The following is a 17,194-nucleotide window of genomic DNA, read 5'->3' as shown; positions in this document are numbered from 1 at the left end:
ACAATGTATGAATGAACTTGTAACACTGTTACCAAACTGTTATTGTATGACTGTCTGCATCCTCCTGGTTCACAGCTATAGATTCATCCTCCTGGTTCACAGCTACTATAGATTCATCCTACTGGTTCACAGCTATAGATTCATCCTCCTGGTTCACAGCTATAGATTCATCCTCCTGGTTCACAGCTATAGATTCATCCTCCTGGTTCACAGCTCTAGATTCATTCTCCTGGTTCACAGCTATAGATTCATCCTACTGGTTCACAGCTATAGATTCACTAGATAGTTGACGGTAATGTGAAGGCTTGTGGTGAATGAGGAAGTTTCTTGGAGTTCAATCTTTTCCTCTTTCTGGTGATCTTGTGTGTAATAGACATTGCCTACATAAGATGGTAATCGCAATGGTGGTGACACTGGTGACCATTTGGTAGTCTCTGGGGTGCGATAGTGTGTGTGTGTGTGTGTGTGTGTGTGGTGGGGGCAGGTGGACTGTGTTGAATCACTTCCCACGCGCACCCGTGCACACTCCTTGTTAACTGCAGGCGCCTACAACAGCTGCTTTTATCGTGACCTCATACATAGGCCTGTATATACATGTGTGTGTGTGTGTACATACATACATACATACATACATACATACATACATACATACATTCTGACTCATCATCAAATGCCCATCACACTTGTTATCACACACCTTGGTTTTAGTCTTTAAACTCGGCAACAGTTGTCAGGCTGTACAACACACACGCACCCACAAACGTGTTACCTTGTAGGTTAAAGTGAACTGTTGTTTAAGGGCCAAGCTGGGTGACATGTGGACTTGTACACACACACACACACACACACACACACACACACACACACACACACACACACACTATCTGCAGCCAGAAGAAACGGGCTGTGTATTTAACTACTGCTGATAAGGTGAACAGCATGGCTGTATGAACAACAGGGAGTTAACAAAGCCCTGCCGGTTTGTGTTATGATAGCATAGTTGCTACCGATTGGGGCTAGAGATATGTCAAACTAATACTCAGTCCTGTGATAGAGCCAAGCCCTGCACATTGTTATTGTGAATGATGTGTGCCTTGCTGGACATCACCTGGTGTACACTTTAGCAATATCTGAAATCTGGAATGGGTCACATGTAGGCCTGAGTTGGACAGGTCTCAACTCTCTACAACAGTGCTACTTTTGGAATTACAAATTGATGAATTAAGCATTTAAACCCTATAGTGTTTATTTGGTTGACCCCCAGGGGTCTAATACTAGGCCCCCTACTTTTAATTCCCCTCTACACCAAAGTTTTCCGCTGCGCAAATAGCCAATCTACCAGCTCACAACACGTTGTAGATCTGCTATTTTCGCTGAATGTTCGCCCCAGACGCTAGGGACGCTAGGGTTTATGTTAGTTAACAACACTAAGGGATTTTAGTGTCTTGGAATCTAGGAAGACCTGCAGCGCCAAGGTTGTCTAACCTCTAGGCTAACATACAGTCTGATACACCATGTTATCAAACTTTGTGGTGTCGTTTTACGGCTACACATGCTGTGGCAGCCTGCAGCACCGTGGGGTCCTGTGGGCTAGACAGCAGCTGTGCCGTGCGGAGCAGAGTGTCGGTGACAGTTTGTCTGTGGTAACAGCACCTGGCTGTGTTTAGAGAGTGATTAGAGAGGAGAGAGACCCATGCAGCTCCCTAGCGCTGTTTACACAGGGAGCCTGGAGTTAAAGGTGACCCACTTTGCATTTCCTTATCAACAGCCTGCCATGATAGCTTTGAATAGCACAGACTGTAAAGAGGAGGCCTTTGCATGCGTTTACATAGCCTCCCCTGCTGCAGAGAATGGAACATGTTTGACTGGGTCAGGCCTAGATTTGACTAGCGTCAGAACATTGTCCTTAGGTGGTATGAAAATGTGAGTGCGCACACACACACACACACACACACACACACACACACACACACACACACACACACACACACACACACACACACACACACACACACACACACACACACACACACACACACACAGTGTGTGTTGGCCTGTGTTGCTGGGCTGTGTGGTCTGCCTGTATGATGGAAGAGAAAACCACTTTAGGATGTTTGGGTAATGAGGGTTTTCCTTGGCCAAGATATCTCTCTCACTCTCACTCTTCCCAGTCATGTCTCTCTCTCTTTCTGAACCCCCTCCTGCTCTGCAGTCTCTGGGTGAGTCTGTAGGATTCTGTGGTGATGGGGTAATGTAGGCTGTGTTTGATGGCCTCTCACTACAGGCGCCGGGGCGGGGAGTGGATGTGTGTGCGTGTGTGTCTGTGTGTGTGTGTGTGCGCGTGTGTGTCAGTGCCCACTGCCGGGTATTAAAAAAACAGGTAGTAAAGGCAGAGAGGTGAGTTGTAAATGGGATGGTTGGTGAAGACAGCTGAATAAACAGGTCGTTGTGTGAGGAGTGGAGACAGGTTGACAGATAGATGCAGATTGACAGGCAGATGTGCCAACCGAAAGGTATGGAGGAAGTTGTGACGAGGCAGGTGTCCAAAGAGCCAAGAACCTCTTGACTACACCGTGTGTAAAGTGTTCATTTAACCACTTGAAACGTATCGCTCCTATTCTGAGCATGTCATAATAGGTGAACATTCTGCAAAAATAGCCGATCTACAAATTAACAACACACCGCGACGCATCACGTTTTGAGCTTGCAGATTGGCTATTTTCCACAAAGAGATTTGGTGTAGAGGGAAGAAGAAGGGGAACCAAGTGAAGACCGATGGGAGACCCAGCAAAACGTATATGCAAAAATGCACCGATATGGAAATTCTGGGCCGATACTGAGGAGCCGAGGATCGAACCTAGGACCTGATTCCCAGACAACCGCTCTACCTACCGAGCCTCTGCTGTGGCATGATTAAAATGTCATTCTCGAGTTATAGCTCGAAGCGTTTTGCTCCATTCATTCTGCACCGCTAAACCCACTTACCTCCCTGTGCGTGTGTATGTGGCTGTACGACCACTGCAAGATCAAGCTTAACCTGCTCTGTAAGCTAGTCCTGCGTGACTGTTTCCAGACACACGTGTGTGTGTGTGTGTGTGTGTGTGTGTGTGTGTGTGTGTGTGTGTGTGTGTGTGTGTGTGTGTGTGTGTGTGTGTGTGTGTGTGTGTGTGTGTGTGTGTGTGTGTGTGTGTCCCTATGTCACCCAGCTTGGCAGTTAAACAACAGTTCACTTTTACCCACAAGGTAACACGTTTGTGGGTGGGTATGTGATTTCTGCTTCTGAGGTCAGGGTGCGGCACTCATTTGCCTACAGTACCTTACCTTGTGTACTGACTGACACGGACATTTGCTTACACACACACACACACACACACTACGTAAAACAATGATCAGTTCAGAGCGCTTTGGGGAATGATGGGAGTTTGTGTTGTGGTCAAACATACAGGTAAACATACAGACATGACATGATACAAGTGTGTGTGGATGCTCTCATTCTATGTCTGTCTCTCTCTCTCTCCCTCTTGTTTTCTCTCTCTATCACTCTCTCTCCTTACCCTCTGTTCTTGCTATCTCTTCTGTGTATGAGCAGAGCAGATGTTATCAGTCACCTGATCTGCCCCAGCATGCTCTAGGAACAGGACACCTGACCTCACACTGATCTTCACAGAGCGCACACATGCACGCACGCAAGCGCACACACGCACAGCAATACACAAGAAAACATATTGGAATATTTCCTCTTTTGATTAACTGCATTTAGCTTTTAGTCCTTATAATTTTTTTTAAATGTTTTTGTTATACTTTTAAAAACTCAAAATGGTGTCTTTGCTTGGAGAATTGTTTCCATAGTCTTATTAACATCATGTTGTTTGTTTTGTATGTTTATCTGGCAGTCTTTGACAACCTTTGGCATTTTGTGGCAAATGGGAGCAAATTGAATTAGAGAGAATAAATCAGCTCTTTCTTTGGAGGACAGGCGCAGAGTTACAGACCCAATTCTGTGGACTTCATGGAAGTCATGGCACTTTAACATTGTGTGTGATTTAATTTAGAAAGGGAGCACAAAAACCCAGCAATAGTATAATTGTGATGAACCACATAAATCAAAAGTGTGTGTGTGTGTGTGTGTGTGTGTGTGTGTGTGTGTGTGTGTGTGTGTGTGTGTGTGTGTGTGTGTGTGTGTGTGTGTGTGTGTGTGTGTGTGTGTGTGTGTGTGTGTGTGTGTGTGTGTGTGTGTGTGTGTGTGTGTGTGGGTTAATTTTATACAGATTGTCAAAGTTAAAGTAAGCTTTAAAGAAATGCTAATCAACTTTGCTTCACAAATGTATGTTCAGATGTCTTTAGATTGTGTGTGCATGTGTTTGTGTGTACATGCATGTGTGTGGTTGTGTGAAGCTGATGTTTGCTGCTGTCGCTGTCATCAAGCACTGGGCCTGATAAGCCCTGGTCAAACATAACACATGCAACGCAAGGGCAGCAGATAAGAAACGCGCACACGCACACACTCTCACTCTCCATACTGGAATTATTAACCTTTTGCCTCCGACCGACGGGGAGCCGTTTCATCCAGTAGGACTGCCTAATGTCTCTGTGCATATCATGTGGTGTGTGCATTGGTGTTTGTTAGTGTGTGTTTGCATCCTGCAGTCATAGTCCTTTCCTAGCAGTAGCCTGCATTTTGCCAAAGGCTGGTCCTCAACAAAGGCCTTTTCTATTACTATCACAAACAATCTTTCTCACTATCTGTCTCTTTCTCCGTAAAACTGAGGCATCTGGTCCATCAGCTGACTGTCATATTGTGTGTGTGTGTGTGTGTGTGTGTGTGTGTGTGTGTGTGTGTGTGTGTGTGTGTCTGTGTGTGTGTGTGTGTGTGTGTGTGTTTTCTGTTCATTAGTATGGTGTGTGTATGAACATAGTCAGTTAAAACCCTATGTACTGTAGTTTGTTGACCCCAGGGGTCTTTACTTGATCTCCTCCCTTTTCACCTCTACAACAAATATCTTTGGTGAAAATTGCCAAACCTTTATCGGTTCCACAGATAAATATTGTGAAAATAGACGATCTACAAGCTCACACGCTGCGAGGCGTTGTGAGCTTGTAGATCGTCTATTCATTTGTTTTGCCTCTTTCTTATATTATTTGACAATTTGGTCAATGTTTGACCTGTATTTGTAGTGTAGTTGATTACTTCTGCAGACAGTAATGGTCTTAAAGGTATTAAAAAGGTATTTTAAAGTAAATTGATTATCACTTCACTGTCATCTGGGGACCCCCCCAAAATCATGTGCGGGTCCTGACCCACAGGTTGAGAACCACTGGCATAAGAGGTAAAAAACTCAGGCGCTTCTAGAAACACATCTTGGCAGTGTTTGTGGGGGATTGTGTCCTTGTCACTGGGAAAAGTCATCAACAGCAACAGGTCTCTAGCTAGAATCGACAAATGTTGTGGGTGACGCACTATTCGGTCAGCTACCAGCATCCAACAATTTGCCATATTGTATTTTATAATCCCATATTGACTATATTGGTTACCAGAATATCTAACAAAGATATTTGGAGTTTATGAGAAAGTCTCACTCAAACAGACTAGAGAGGCAATTATTTAGTCATCGTTTTTTTTGTTTTCCTTTTTTTTCGTATCATTAAAAGAAAGTCAAAACTGATTTTGATGTAACTTTTCTTTTTTAATAATCGTGGACCTTGTAATTAATTACTAATATACCCAGGTCCGGTCATTAAGCTGAAATTTCTGCTTGTGTTTCACTAATTAGCTGAGCCCATCAGTGGTGATTTCAACAATAGTGGCATCATATCCATTATTTGGACACTTTGCTCGAATCCTCCTAAATGTTACACAATCACTCCCCCCCCCCCCCCAATGACAAGCAATGTAGATTGTAAAATATCAAAGGTATGAGACAAAAGGAAGAATTCTTATCATGTTTTTACATTTTGACTACGTGTGCCACTTGACCATTTGTATCATGTGGTGTTTGCTTGATATTGACTTGGAGCAGTCAAAACTATTCAGCTTATTATGAAGTGCTATTATGCTACAAGTAATTGGTTGGTATTTGTGTGGATTGAGAGAAACCACATGGTTTCCTCACACAGCAGGCCTGTCCAACAGAGGCATTATGGGCTTGTGACTACAGTCAGTGAGAATGAGAGTGTATCGTCATGGTGATTATCACAAGAGGCCCAGTAGTCATCCCCCTACACACACACGCACACACGCACACACGCACACACTCACAAGATAGTAACACAGGTTAACTCTCAACATCCAGACCCCATTATTATTAAGTCAATCAGGTGTAGGTTTTGTGTACATGTATAAGCATACGCATGCACACACGCACGCATACTGTGTATACCGTATATACATTAATGTATACATGTCGTGTGGCGGTACAGCTGCCAGGGAATCAAGGTCTATGCAGAGTACAGGGAGTGCTAATTGGCCAACCACAGCACAGCCGAGTCTATCCGACTACATCAGAGATTGGGTGTGTGGGGGGGGGGGGGGGGGGGCTGAGTGGTAGAAAGGAGGATGGAATGATCATTGGATGCAGGGGACAGAGTTGGAACAAAGAATAGTGTTCATCTGCAGAGGGGGCCCACAGCATAGAGAGAGAGAGGGAGAGATGGAGAGAGAGCACAGGGTGATGGCAGTAAAAGCTGAAACAGTTTGCATGCAGTGTGGTCTCCGGGTGCACACAGAGCCTGAGTCTTACAGTAGAGAACAATAGAGGGCATCCAAATGTGTAGGAGACTGCTCAGACAGAGGGGGGATGTACATTAAGTTGTGTGTGTGTGTGTGTGTGTGTGTGTGTGTGTGTCTGTGTTTGCATGCTGTTTACAGGTACACCCACGTGTCCACAGTGACCTTTGCGTTTGACAATCCTGTGTCTCTCAATATGGCATCTCTAGTTGTGTACCCCTCTCCTATTTTGTCAGTCAGTACCAGCGTCTCAGCGTGATACCTGGTTGATTAGGGCTTCGTGTCTAATTGGAGACAAAATCAGTGTCCTCAAATGTGAGTTTCCTGCAGTTTCATAAGGTTAGGTAAGGGTTACAGTTAGGCATGTATCTGTTGGGGTTGAAGATTAAGGTAGGGTTAGTCATCTGTAAGGAAAATGGGGCAATTGTTGACAGTAACACAGCGTCCAGTGGGCATTGTGTAGCTTGGGAACCAATGGTTCATGAGCCATGTGTGGCCCCTTGGGCAGGACCTTATATGGCCCAGGCCTATATATGGGAGTGGTTTGGGTATCTCAAAAGTGATGCAGCACAGTAAAGGTGTGAAAAATCGGTTGGTGCCAACCAAGGCAGGAAACGCAACAAATATTTTTGATTACCTGAAAACTTACCATCCCAACAACCACAGTATGTAAATGCGGGGCCAAGTCGTCACTTTATTCCAAATTTTGTCAGCCAGTGTCGCTGTACCAAAACAACCATCAATCGCATCGTCTTACTCTTTGCCCTGTATAGAGCGCAGATCCTTGCTTTATAGCGAAATGCGCCAATACTCTACCTAAACTGCACTGCCTCATCTTTATGAAGAGTGCTGTGGAAAGCTGGAAACTTGCTTTTAGTTGACTGTAAAAATCTCTTTCAATGTCCCCGATTCTGTCTCTCGCACCAGTCTACCTCTAGCTTTGTGAAGTTAAATGTTTACTTTTAGATTTTTTTCACAATATTCTTTTATCGGAAAATATATTGTAAACCAACTAATGTTTGCAAAGTTCATGTTTACAAAATCTTTTTTTTATATAAATTCATATTCTATAGTTTAACATTATCAGGAATTATCAGGCATTATCTGGCAGCATAACTTTGTGATAATATGGGGAGAAAAAAATCCTGATCATATTTTTTTGCCATATCACCCAGCCCTGTGGTAACTGTTAGGGTAAGGGGTTATGGAATGAAAGTAAATTTATGCAATGTCCCCAAAAGTTTCCAAAACCAGCATTTGCGTGTTTGTGTCTGTGAGTGTTTTAAGTGTCTGTGTTGTGAAGCACAATCCGGCTGTTCTGTCAGACACCCACACTGGTGTTTCAGAGAACACCGCCACACACACACACACACACACACACACACTGCAACAGCACTACTACCGCCATTCAGCAACCCGACCACAATCGCTATGTAATTAACACACAGAGGAAATGGGGGGTTCGTTGGAGGGAGGTGGGTGGCTGGTAGAGAGGACGAGGAGGAGAGAGAGAGAGAGAGAGAGAGAGAGAGAGAGAGAGGGGGGAAAAGCATCTCATCTCGTGGCCACCCTCAAGACGCTCTCTCTCTCTCGCTGTTTCTCTCTCTCTCTCTCTGGCTTGCGTGCATCAGTGAATAAAAAAGAGAGATAGTAGGAAGGGAGAGTGATGCCGTGCCGGCTGCTCTTTTGAGATCCCTGTGTTTTCATGGCGAGCTGCTGGCTGGCAGGTAGGTAGGTGGGGGGTGGAGGGGTATGGAGGAATGAATACAACAGGGAGCGCAGGAGAGGCAGAGGCGAGTGGAGGAGGTGATGGGAGAATAATAACACATACAAATGCACATACACATGGACACACACATTCACACACATGTGGAAGCACACACACACACAATCATAGGGACCAGAACCTCACGAGGTAAAATACATGATGGCAGTGCTCCATTAACAGGGGGAGAACAAGGTCAGAGGGAACTGTACTTTCTGCTCTGCAGTAGCTCCATAATGGAGGCCTACTGTGTAATGACAGACCAGACATCAGCAGCACTCCCTATCTCTCTGGCTCTCTTTCTCTCTCTCTCTGTCCATCTGTCGGTCGTGTCTCCTTTTCTCACTCAATCTCGCAGAATGTCTCTCTCCCTCTCAATCTGCATCTCTCTCTTTTCTCTTTTTCTATGTCTCTCTTCCTCATGTGGAACTGTTCCCTTTGACTGTGGAGGGCTGACAGTCACAGAGCTGCTGTAGTCTACTACTTCTCTGATCTCAAGGGCTTCCTTTGGTACAGTGTAACAGAGACCACAGCCGCTCACATGCAAGCGCACACACAAACACACGCACACCCACGCACATACACACACACACACTTGCACACACATCCGTTTCATAATGCCTGAGGGTATATTGCTCAGACATCTCACCTCAGAAGTCAAACAAACTTGAAACTACCATAGCAGGTTTGTCCTGTTGTGCTTTTGGACATTGTGTGTGTGTGTGTGTGTGTGTGTGTGTGTGTGTGTGCACACAAGCACGCGCTTGTGTGCAGTGCATATCCACATCTTGTGTGTGCATTTATAATCTCCCACAAACAGCCAATGCAGTTGAGACACTTCTGTTGTTGGGGCAGCCCATCTCCCTCCTTCCCCAATCTACAGCATGTGAAGTAGCCTGGGGCCTGAGCCTTCTGGAGGCTCTGCCCTTTTCCAACATGCAGATCGTTATTAATTTTAGCTCGGAGAGTGTACAAAATCTAACTAAAAGGTCCATTTGATTCCATTTGGTACACTGTCTCAGTTAAATGAACACAGAGGATTTTATTGTGTTACCTTATGTCATGTCTGATGATAGTACACTTTATCTTTCTTTGTTTATAATATGTAAACAGGATTGGTCTTCTACACATTTACTTCAGGACATTTCATTCAGGGCCCTTCATTTTCAGTTCAGTGTTCCCTGTGCATAATTTAATAAGATGAACACATTCACTGACAAGATTTCATTGCTTTCCCCTTCATATCGATGTACTTGTGTAAATATACAGTAATTGGATCGTATACTTATTTGGATTGAATACTTAATGCCGCCGGCCCCGAACACAGCACAGTTGGTATGTCTCTTTTCCTTTTGTTCACTCATGTCCTATGGTCAGACTGACAACAGTGGTGTCAATGTTCTTTATTTTGGGATATATGGTAACTATAACAGTGAGGCTGGGTTAACCACTTAAACCTTCATTGACCGGAGTCGCTCAGGAGTCTATACCACTGTTTGCACGTAAATATCCCTCCTTTTTTTTGTTTCCTACATTTAAAAAATATATTAAAAAAAGTTTAAAAACAATTCCAACACCTTTCAAAAGTATTTCATGAATAACGTTAAAATAATTTCTATAAAAAAAATAACATTTAAGAAGTAGTGAAAATAGCAGATCTACAAGACCACAACGCTCACGTTGTGAGCCTGTAGATCTGCTATTTGCACTAGTTTGGGTCCTGGGCAAACCTGATTTCTCTTTTGGGTCTTGAGCTAAAAAGTTTGGGGAACCACTGGTCTAACTCTACACAATACTTGATCCCCTGCTTTTTTCTCTCTACACACATCAATATCTTCGGCACGCTGTGAGCTTGTAGATCGTCTATTTTCGCGTATTGTTCGCCTATTATGACGTGCCCAGAATAGGGACGCTAAAGTTCATGTGGTTAAAAGCAATGCTGATTATGAACCACCACGCTAGGGCTTGGCCAGGCTGAGCAGCTGGATCAGATAGATAGGGTAGCAGTGCTCCACTGCTAGTTTTAACAAGCTGATAGGCAAATCCCTTCCTGGTTAAAGATTAACTACTCTCTAGAGCTGCCATTGCATTATCTCCCCACTGGCCCGGGCACACAGGAGCCAAGGGGATTTACTCTGTGTGCGTGTGTGTGTGTGTGTGTGTGTGTGTGTGTGTGGGGCTTGTGTGCGAGAGAGAGAGAGACCTACAGACAGCGAGAGAGAGAGAAGGCAAGAGGGTGGAGTGCTGTATGTGTTTGTGTGTGTGTGGTAGTGATCGGCTTTACTCCCAGAAGGGTGTTAAAACTGTGTTTACTGTATGTCATTTAGCAGTCACTGTGTGTGTGCGCGTGCGTGCGTGCGTGCACGAGGCTGGGTGGGACAAGCTAGTGTTTGCGTGTGGTTTGATGTGATCTGCAATTCTGCATTCCTTTTTCTCTTTTCTTTTTTTTCTCTTCCTTGTTTTGTTTAGCCTCAGGGTGTAACAGCACTGAGATGGTTAATTGTATCACAAGCCATGGTGCTTAGCAGATTAATTTTAACCCCTTAGACCGTCAGGCAACTAAACACTCGAAAGAGTAAGTCCTGTGTTATGACCAACATAACCTCCTGCTTCCCATCTTCCAGACAGACAGACAAAAAAAATATTATTATAAGTAAATATATAATAAAAAGAGGTAATTTCCACAATGGAAATAATGACTTGTGCTTTATTGCTGTTGGCCAGACCCTGGCTTCTTCTAATGCATGGCTTCTTCTGTGTGCAGAGCCATGCAGAGAATAGACAGCTTCTTCTTTTATTTGTCTGTTTTTGCTTGGTGTATTTCAAGACACAGGGTGTTCCATTCCAAGAAGACCTCTCCTATGTAACCGTGAGACGTGTCCATCTGCTGGACATTTGTAGTATTGCATCAGATTCAGGACCAGTAATTCCCTTGAATTATGACTAAGCCTGTTGTGACATATGACTTCAACGGTGAAATCCAGTTGAGTTGTCTAGAATTTATGGAGGAATTTATAGAAGTTATCTAGAAACAGGAACTCTTCTGTAATGGTATATTTTTCTCCCAACTCCCAAGCACCAGAAATACTTGTCTCCCCCTTGTCTATGTCTGCATCCTTGAGGCTGTCGTGTCATCTTTTTGACTGACATTGCCTTGCAAATCCTCCGTTATCCATTGGTAAACTAACACTCAGGATTTTAAAGTGTAAACGCTGTGTTGTCAGCCCCCACCCGTCCTAGGCTATAGCGTGGTCATACTCTGTGGTTGTTGCATACAAACTTCCTCCATTAAATCCACAAAGCCACACTCTTCTCTGAAACCAAAGAGATGCTCTGGGTGAGGTTGGATAAAGAGGTAAAGAGAGAGGGATTGAGGGAGAGGGAGAGAGAGAGCGAGGGGGGGTATCTTGTGTTTTCTCAGTGGAGCTCGACCATGGCCCATGGAACAGAAAGGAGCTTTGTTACCAAGTGGTCCTTGGCGCAATACTGGCCACTGTGTTGCTTTACTTCTGCATAATCTCTCTCCATCTCTCTCCCTCTTCTCATGGTGTTTTCGTCTCACCCCAGTTCAGTGAGGGAAGGAGAAAATGGGAAATGACTAAAAGCAACGCCTTTATTCACAGACCTGGTCATTATGGCATGGTGGAGGAGGTCAGAGGTTGGAAGGCACATCGTCCCATACGTTTAACTCTCCTCTCCTCTCCTCTCCTCTCCTCTCCTCTCCTCTCCTCCTAGACCTCCATCATGTACATCATATTCAAATGGTTTTGATCTAGTCTTGACAATACTGTGTGTGTGTGTGTGTGTGTGTGTGTGTGTGTGTGTGTGAGCTTGACACAGGCCGTGACATGTTTCCTTTTATGCCTCGGGCTCTTTTTATTTCTCTCTTTCTTTCTCTCTCTATCTCACCCCCCCTGTGTCTTTCTGTACTCTCACCACCCCTCCTCACCTCCCCAGCATCGGGGGTCAGATGTGGTGACCGGTCGACCCCAGTGTGTGGAAGAAGAGGCAGCTGATGCGCGCATGCACACACACACACACACACACACACACACACACACACACACACACACACACACACACACACACACACACACACACACACACACACACACACACACACAAACACCCCTCCCCCACGCCGGTTCCTCTCGGCAGGGCGCGCATGCCTCTGTCTGTTATCTACAAATGGCTGAGGAATTATAGGTTGAGAGGGGAGGAGTGAGCGAGCGAGAGAGAGAGTGGGAGTGAGGGAGGGTGAACGGGAGGAGGGAGGGACGTGGGGGGAAGGTCATGTGACATGGCAGCAGCTGCTCGGCTAAGAATTTCTGTGTTCACTCAGAGAGAGAGAGAGAGAGAGAGAGAAGAGGGCAGAGAGGGAAGAGGGCAGAGTGAGCAAGCCAGCGCTAGACAGAGACAGAGAGAGAGAGAGAGAGAGAGATAGGAAGAGAACGCGGTGCGTTGCTTTGTTAGATAAGCTCCAAACGGTCTTTGTGAGCGACGGAGCGAGTGTACAAGAGAAGAGCAGGAAGAGAGAGAGAGGGAGGGCAGGAGGAGCAAACGCAGAGATAGGAAGAGAGAGCGAGAGAGAGAGAGACAGACACACACTCGGACGGACGGACAGACAGGGAGAGAGAGAGGAACCAGAGAACAGGAAGATGGTGGTGTGTGGCTGTGAGTGCTGGGCTGGGCTCAACGTGAAGATGATGCAGCCATGGGGGATCCAGTCAGCTCCTCTCCTTTGTGCAGTAAGGAGCCTCCGTCACGCTTTGCTCTCTGAGGGGGGTCGGGAACAACGCTAGCTGTGTGTGTCTCTTGTAGTCTGTGTGTTTGTACACTGTACACGCATTACCCTGATTTCTCCTCTTTCTCCTCTTTCACTTTGTGTGTGTTGGTGTGTGTGATACAGGTTCTGAGTTCTCGCAGTATAGAGTGATCTGTCTCTGTAGTGCTTTTTGTTTTATGTGTAGTTATGTGAAAAGTTCCTGGTTCACATTCTCATCTCTGCCTGTCTCTCTATGTATCTCCACCCCCCCCCTCTCTCTCTCTCTCTGTGTTTAACTCTTGAGTAAGATGGGTGGAGGAGCAGGACACTAATGTCTTAACGAGGTCACGTTACTACTCTAAACTGTGTGTGTGTGCGTGTGTGTGTGTGTGTGTTTGGAGACAGTAGTCATTGTTGATTCCATTATTAATTGAGCGCAGGGTTCATGGGAAGTGCACTGGGTGACTGGGAGGTTACAGGCAGGACAGCACAGAGGTGTTGCCACTCTTATTCACTCCCTCACACACAAGACAAGACACGCACATGCACACGCACGCACACACACATACACACACACTTATACTCGCATGCCGTGTCCCTGCCCTCTTCTGAGGAGGTAACGGGATCTTTTTCTAGCCTGCTGCGTCTCTGGGGCAGACCCATATATAACTGCTGCTCATCTAATTGTGATATCGATATACTGAGTGAGCAGCTTTCTTTTCTGTGTGTTTCCGTGTGTGGAGGGAGTGTGTTGGCTGGAGATGAGACACTGATGTTGAAGGTAAACGTCCAGAGGATTGCATGCCATGTGTTTGTGTGTCTGTGTGTTTGTAATGCCTTCTGCTCAGGCTTGAACCTAAACTCACCTCTGAGCAGGGAGCCATGCGTAACACACACACACACACTGCACAGCGCTATCATACGCCACTCTGGTATTCAGGGATTCCACTGACCCAGGGGCTGTCAACACGGTGTCACCTTTCGCCACACACACACACAGGAAGGAGAGAGACAGTCCCACAACCTCCATTAGCCCGAGGCCAGTAAAGAAAAGCCTGTGGTCTCACTCATCGTAGCTTTTGTGTGACGAGTTCCTTATTGACTCCTGATTAGGAATTTTACATGATGTTGGATATGTGGGGATTTCCTTGTCTTTTTAGACCAATGACACCTCATACAAACAGGAAACGCTGGCCATGACAATGATATCTTTGCTGTCGTCGTATGTCCAAAAAATGCAGACAGACCAGAGCCCTTTGAATGAAGCAAGGGTGACCCGTGCTCCCAACCTCTCACCTCTAACCCTTTACCATATAAGCCACAGGCCACAGCCCCCCCCCAAGCCCCTCACTCCACCAATCCCCATTCCCCAAGCTGTCACAGAGCGACACACGGACAAGACAGACAGACAGACAGACAGACATACCCAGGCTTTGCTGCCTGGCTTCTGTGAGGCGAAGAAAAATCTCTGGCATATCCGATTCTGTCTGTGTACCGCAGGGTTCCCCAATTATTTTTCTCCGAGGGCCAAATTATGTTGGGTATACCAAGCCGAGCAGTTCCTTATCACTACTTTTACAGTTACACACACACACGCACGCGACACCAACCAATGCGAATGAAGCAAGTGAAAACAAACAGACGCGGCTCACGCACCGACACAAATCAAACACACACGCAAGTAGCACTGACACAAATGAAATAAACACACGCAAGCCATGCCTCAAGCAACACAAATGAAATCAAAACACACACGCACGCAGGGACTGCTTACATATTTCTCTCTGCGTTCCATAAACTAAGCGGCCGTCAAACCATGAATTTATAGTAGCGTTGAAAAGTTGTACCTCGCTGTCATTATCCATAATTCTGCTGTTTTAAAGCGCTGCCGTCTTAAGTACGTGCAAAGGAAGACGGGACTGTAGTTTCAGAGACATGTTATTCTCCTTTTTGACACATTTTCCAGCCTAACTTCCTGGTCTACTGGCCAAACACAGCGGGTCTCGCTGTGAATGGCTAGTAGACCAGGACGTTGGGACTAATGTCCGAAGAGAGCCAATCGGATGCAGTTACAGTTACTGTACATCACAGGTCAGGTGGAGATGTACGTTGTGTTAGCTATGTGGTCCAAAAACTGCAGTGCAGACACAATTTTGGCACAATTGTCTCTTGCGGGCCGCCTATTGGGGAACCATGGTGTACTGTATGCGTTTCTTTTGCATGTCAAAAGGATATTTTACAGTGACCTACAGCCGTCTAGAACGTCTATGTGTACCCTGTCGAGACCGACCAACCAACACTGCGTGACTCGCTCACTTCTGCTTTCATTCTAAACGTGGTGTTGGATGGATGTTTAACCCGTCTGCCCTTTCTTTCCTCAACTCTGTTCGCAGGCATGAGCCATGAGCCAAAGTCACCATCTTTAGGAATGATCTCCACGGCAACCCGTACCACGGCGACCGTCAGCCCCCTCACCCCGTCTCCTCTCAACGGTTCCATCGTAGCCAATGGGAGCCCGGCTAACCAGTCCGCTCACTCCGGATTCGCTGCAGCCCTCCGCAAACTGGCAAAACAGGCTGAAGAACCCCGAGGTAAAGAAACGCACGCACACACACACACAAGCTTAAAAATGCATATGTACACAAGTGACACACATGCACACACACACACACAATCTTTTCTGAAGCGAAGCCCTTTGACATTGCAGCTAGCCAGCCACAATGACCCTGACCCTGACACCTGACCCATAGATTTAGTGATTTAGATCATGGCTCTGAGCATTCCTCTATTGGAAACTCTGTGTGTGTTTGCATGCACACTGCGCGTGCGTGTGTGTGTATGTATCTGGGGGGCCCAGTGGAAGGCTGCTAATAGCGCTGGAGTGATATTCACACAGGATTGAATTAGCCATCATCCCTGGAGATGCAGGGACACAGAGGAGCCATGCTAGCCGACCCACTTAAACGTCTGTGTGTGGGTGCGCTTGTGTCAGCGTGATTGGTATATGAGTGCTTTGTGCGCGTGTGTGTGTGTGTTTGTGTGTTTGTGCACGAGAGTGTGCGCATGTTTAGAAACGTTGCTTCCCTCTTCGACAATGTGTTAACCGCACACATGCTTCAGACATCCTATTGAATTCCCCTGCTCTCTGAGCTCTCCTATGACGCTCTGGATATGAAGTATGCATCATGTGGCAGGGTGAGGAGTTTAATGAGGGCAGCTTACGCACAGAGACGCAGCACGCTGCCCCTCCAGTCATAACCCCCTGTCTCCCTCTCTCTCTGACACACATAGACACAAATAGTCACAAATAAACATTGCAGAATATACACAGGGCAGCATCAGCGTCTGACCACCGTGATGATTCAGATTCTCTTTAGTGTGTGTGTGTGTGTGAGTGTGTGAGTGGCCTGGTGTCCTGGCTCCAGGGGGGCCCTGCTACCCCAGCTGTCCACCCCAGCTCTGGGCGCTCTTAATCAGCCTGTCTGCTCTGTCCTCCATCTCCCCAGCCCACTAGAGCCTGGGACCCAGCACCCAACCAATGATTTATTACCCAGATAGAGAGAGCACACAGCCACAATCTCTCCGTCTCTCTCTCCCCTATGCCTTTTCACTCACTCTGCTTTGCCTGCCAGCTCTATCTCTCTCTCTCTCTCCCCCTATCTCCCTCCATCTTGAGCAAAAGAAAAAAAAAAATCTATCACACGTCCTCTCTCTCTTCTATCTTGAGCGTTTTGGTACCCTGCCTTTCCTGTGTGCCTTGAACCCTTTCTTTTCCTCCCAGGATAATTAATTCTCATCTTTCTCTGCTTTCCCCTTCTTCTACGGTTGCCGGTCTGTCAACCAAAGAACACGACGCCCGTGTTCACTGTCAGCGCTGTTTTGTTTGCTTTGCTTTTCTTTGTTGCTTTTTTGCTTATTTTTTTTCTCTCATCTTTCAATG

At 46.1% G+C, this 17,194-nt stretch overlaps 1 protein-coding gene across 2 annotated transcripts in view; it reads left to right on the top strand.

Moving 5' to 3' along the window:
* Positions 1-17,194, top strand: part of gse1b (Gse1 coiled-coil protein b) — a 214,501-nt gene that overhangs the window by 165,404 nt on the left and 31,903 nt on the right. For both annotated transcript variants that reach the window (XM_080428993.1, XM_080428992.1), the window contains exon 3: positions 15,648-15,845. In XM_080428993.1, the coding sequence (XP_080285119.1) occupies positions 15,648-15,845 (198 nt within the window). The remainder of the gene's footprint in view (positions 1-15,647; positions 15,846-17,194) is intronic.

Source organism: Gymnoscopelus braueri (genome assembly GCF_963280865.1).
Source record: "Gymnoscopelus braueri genome assembly, chromosome: 1".
In the NCBI taxonomy this organism is placed as follows: Eukaryota; Metazoa; Chordata; class Actinopteri; order Myctophiformes; family Myctophidae; genus Gymnoscopelus; species Gymnoscopelus braueri.
Note: the sequence above shows the minus strand (reverse complement) of the source record. Positions and strands in the feature narration are given on the sequence as shown.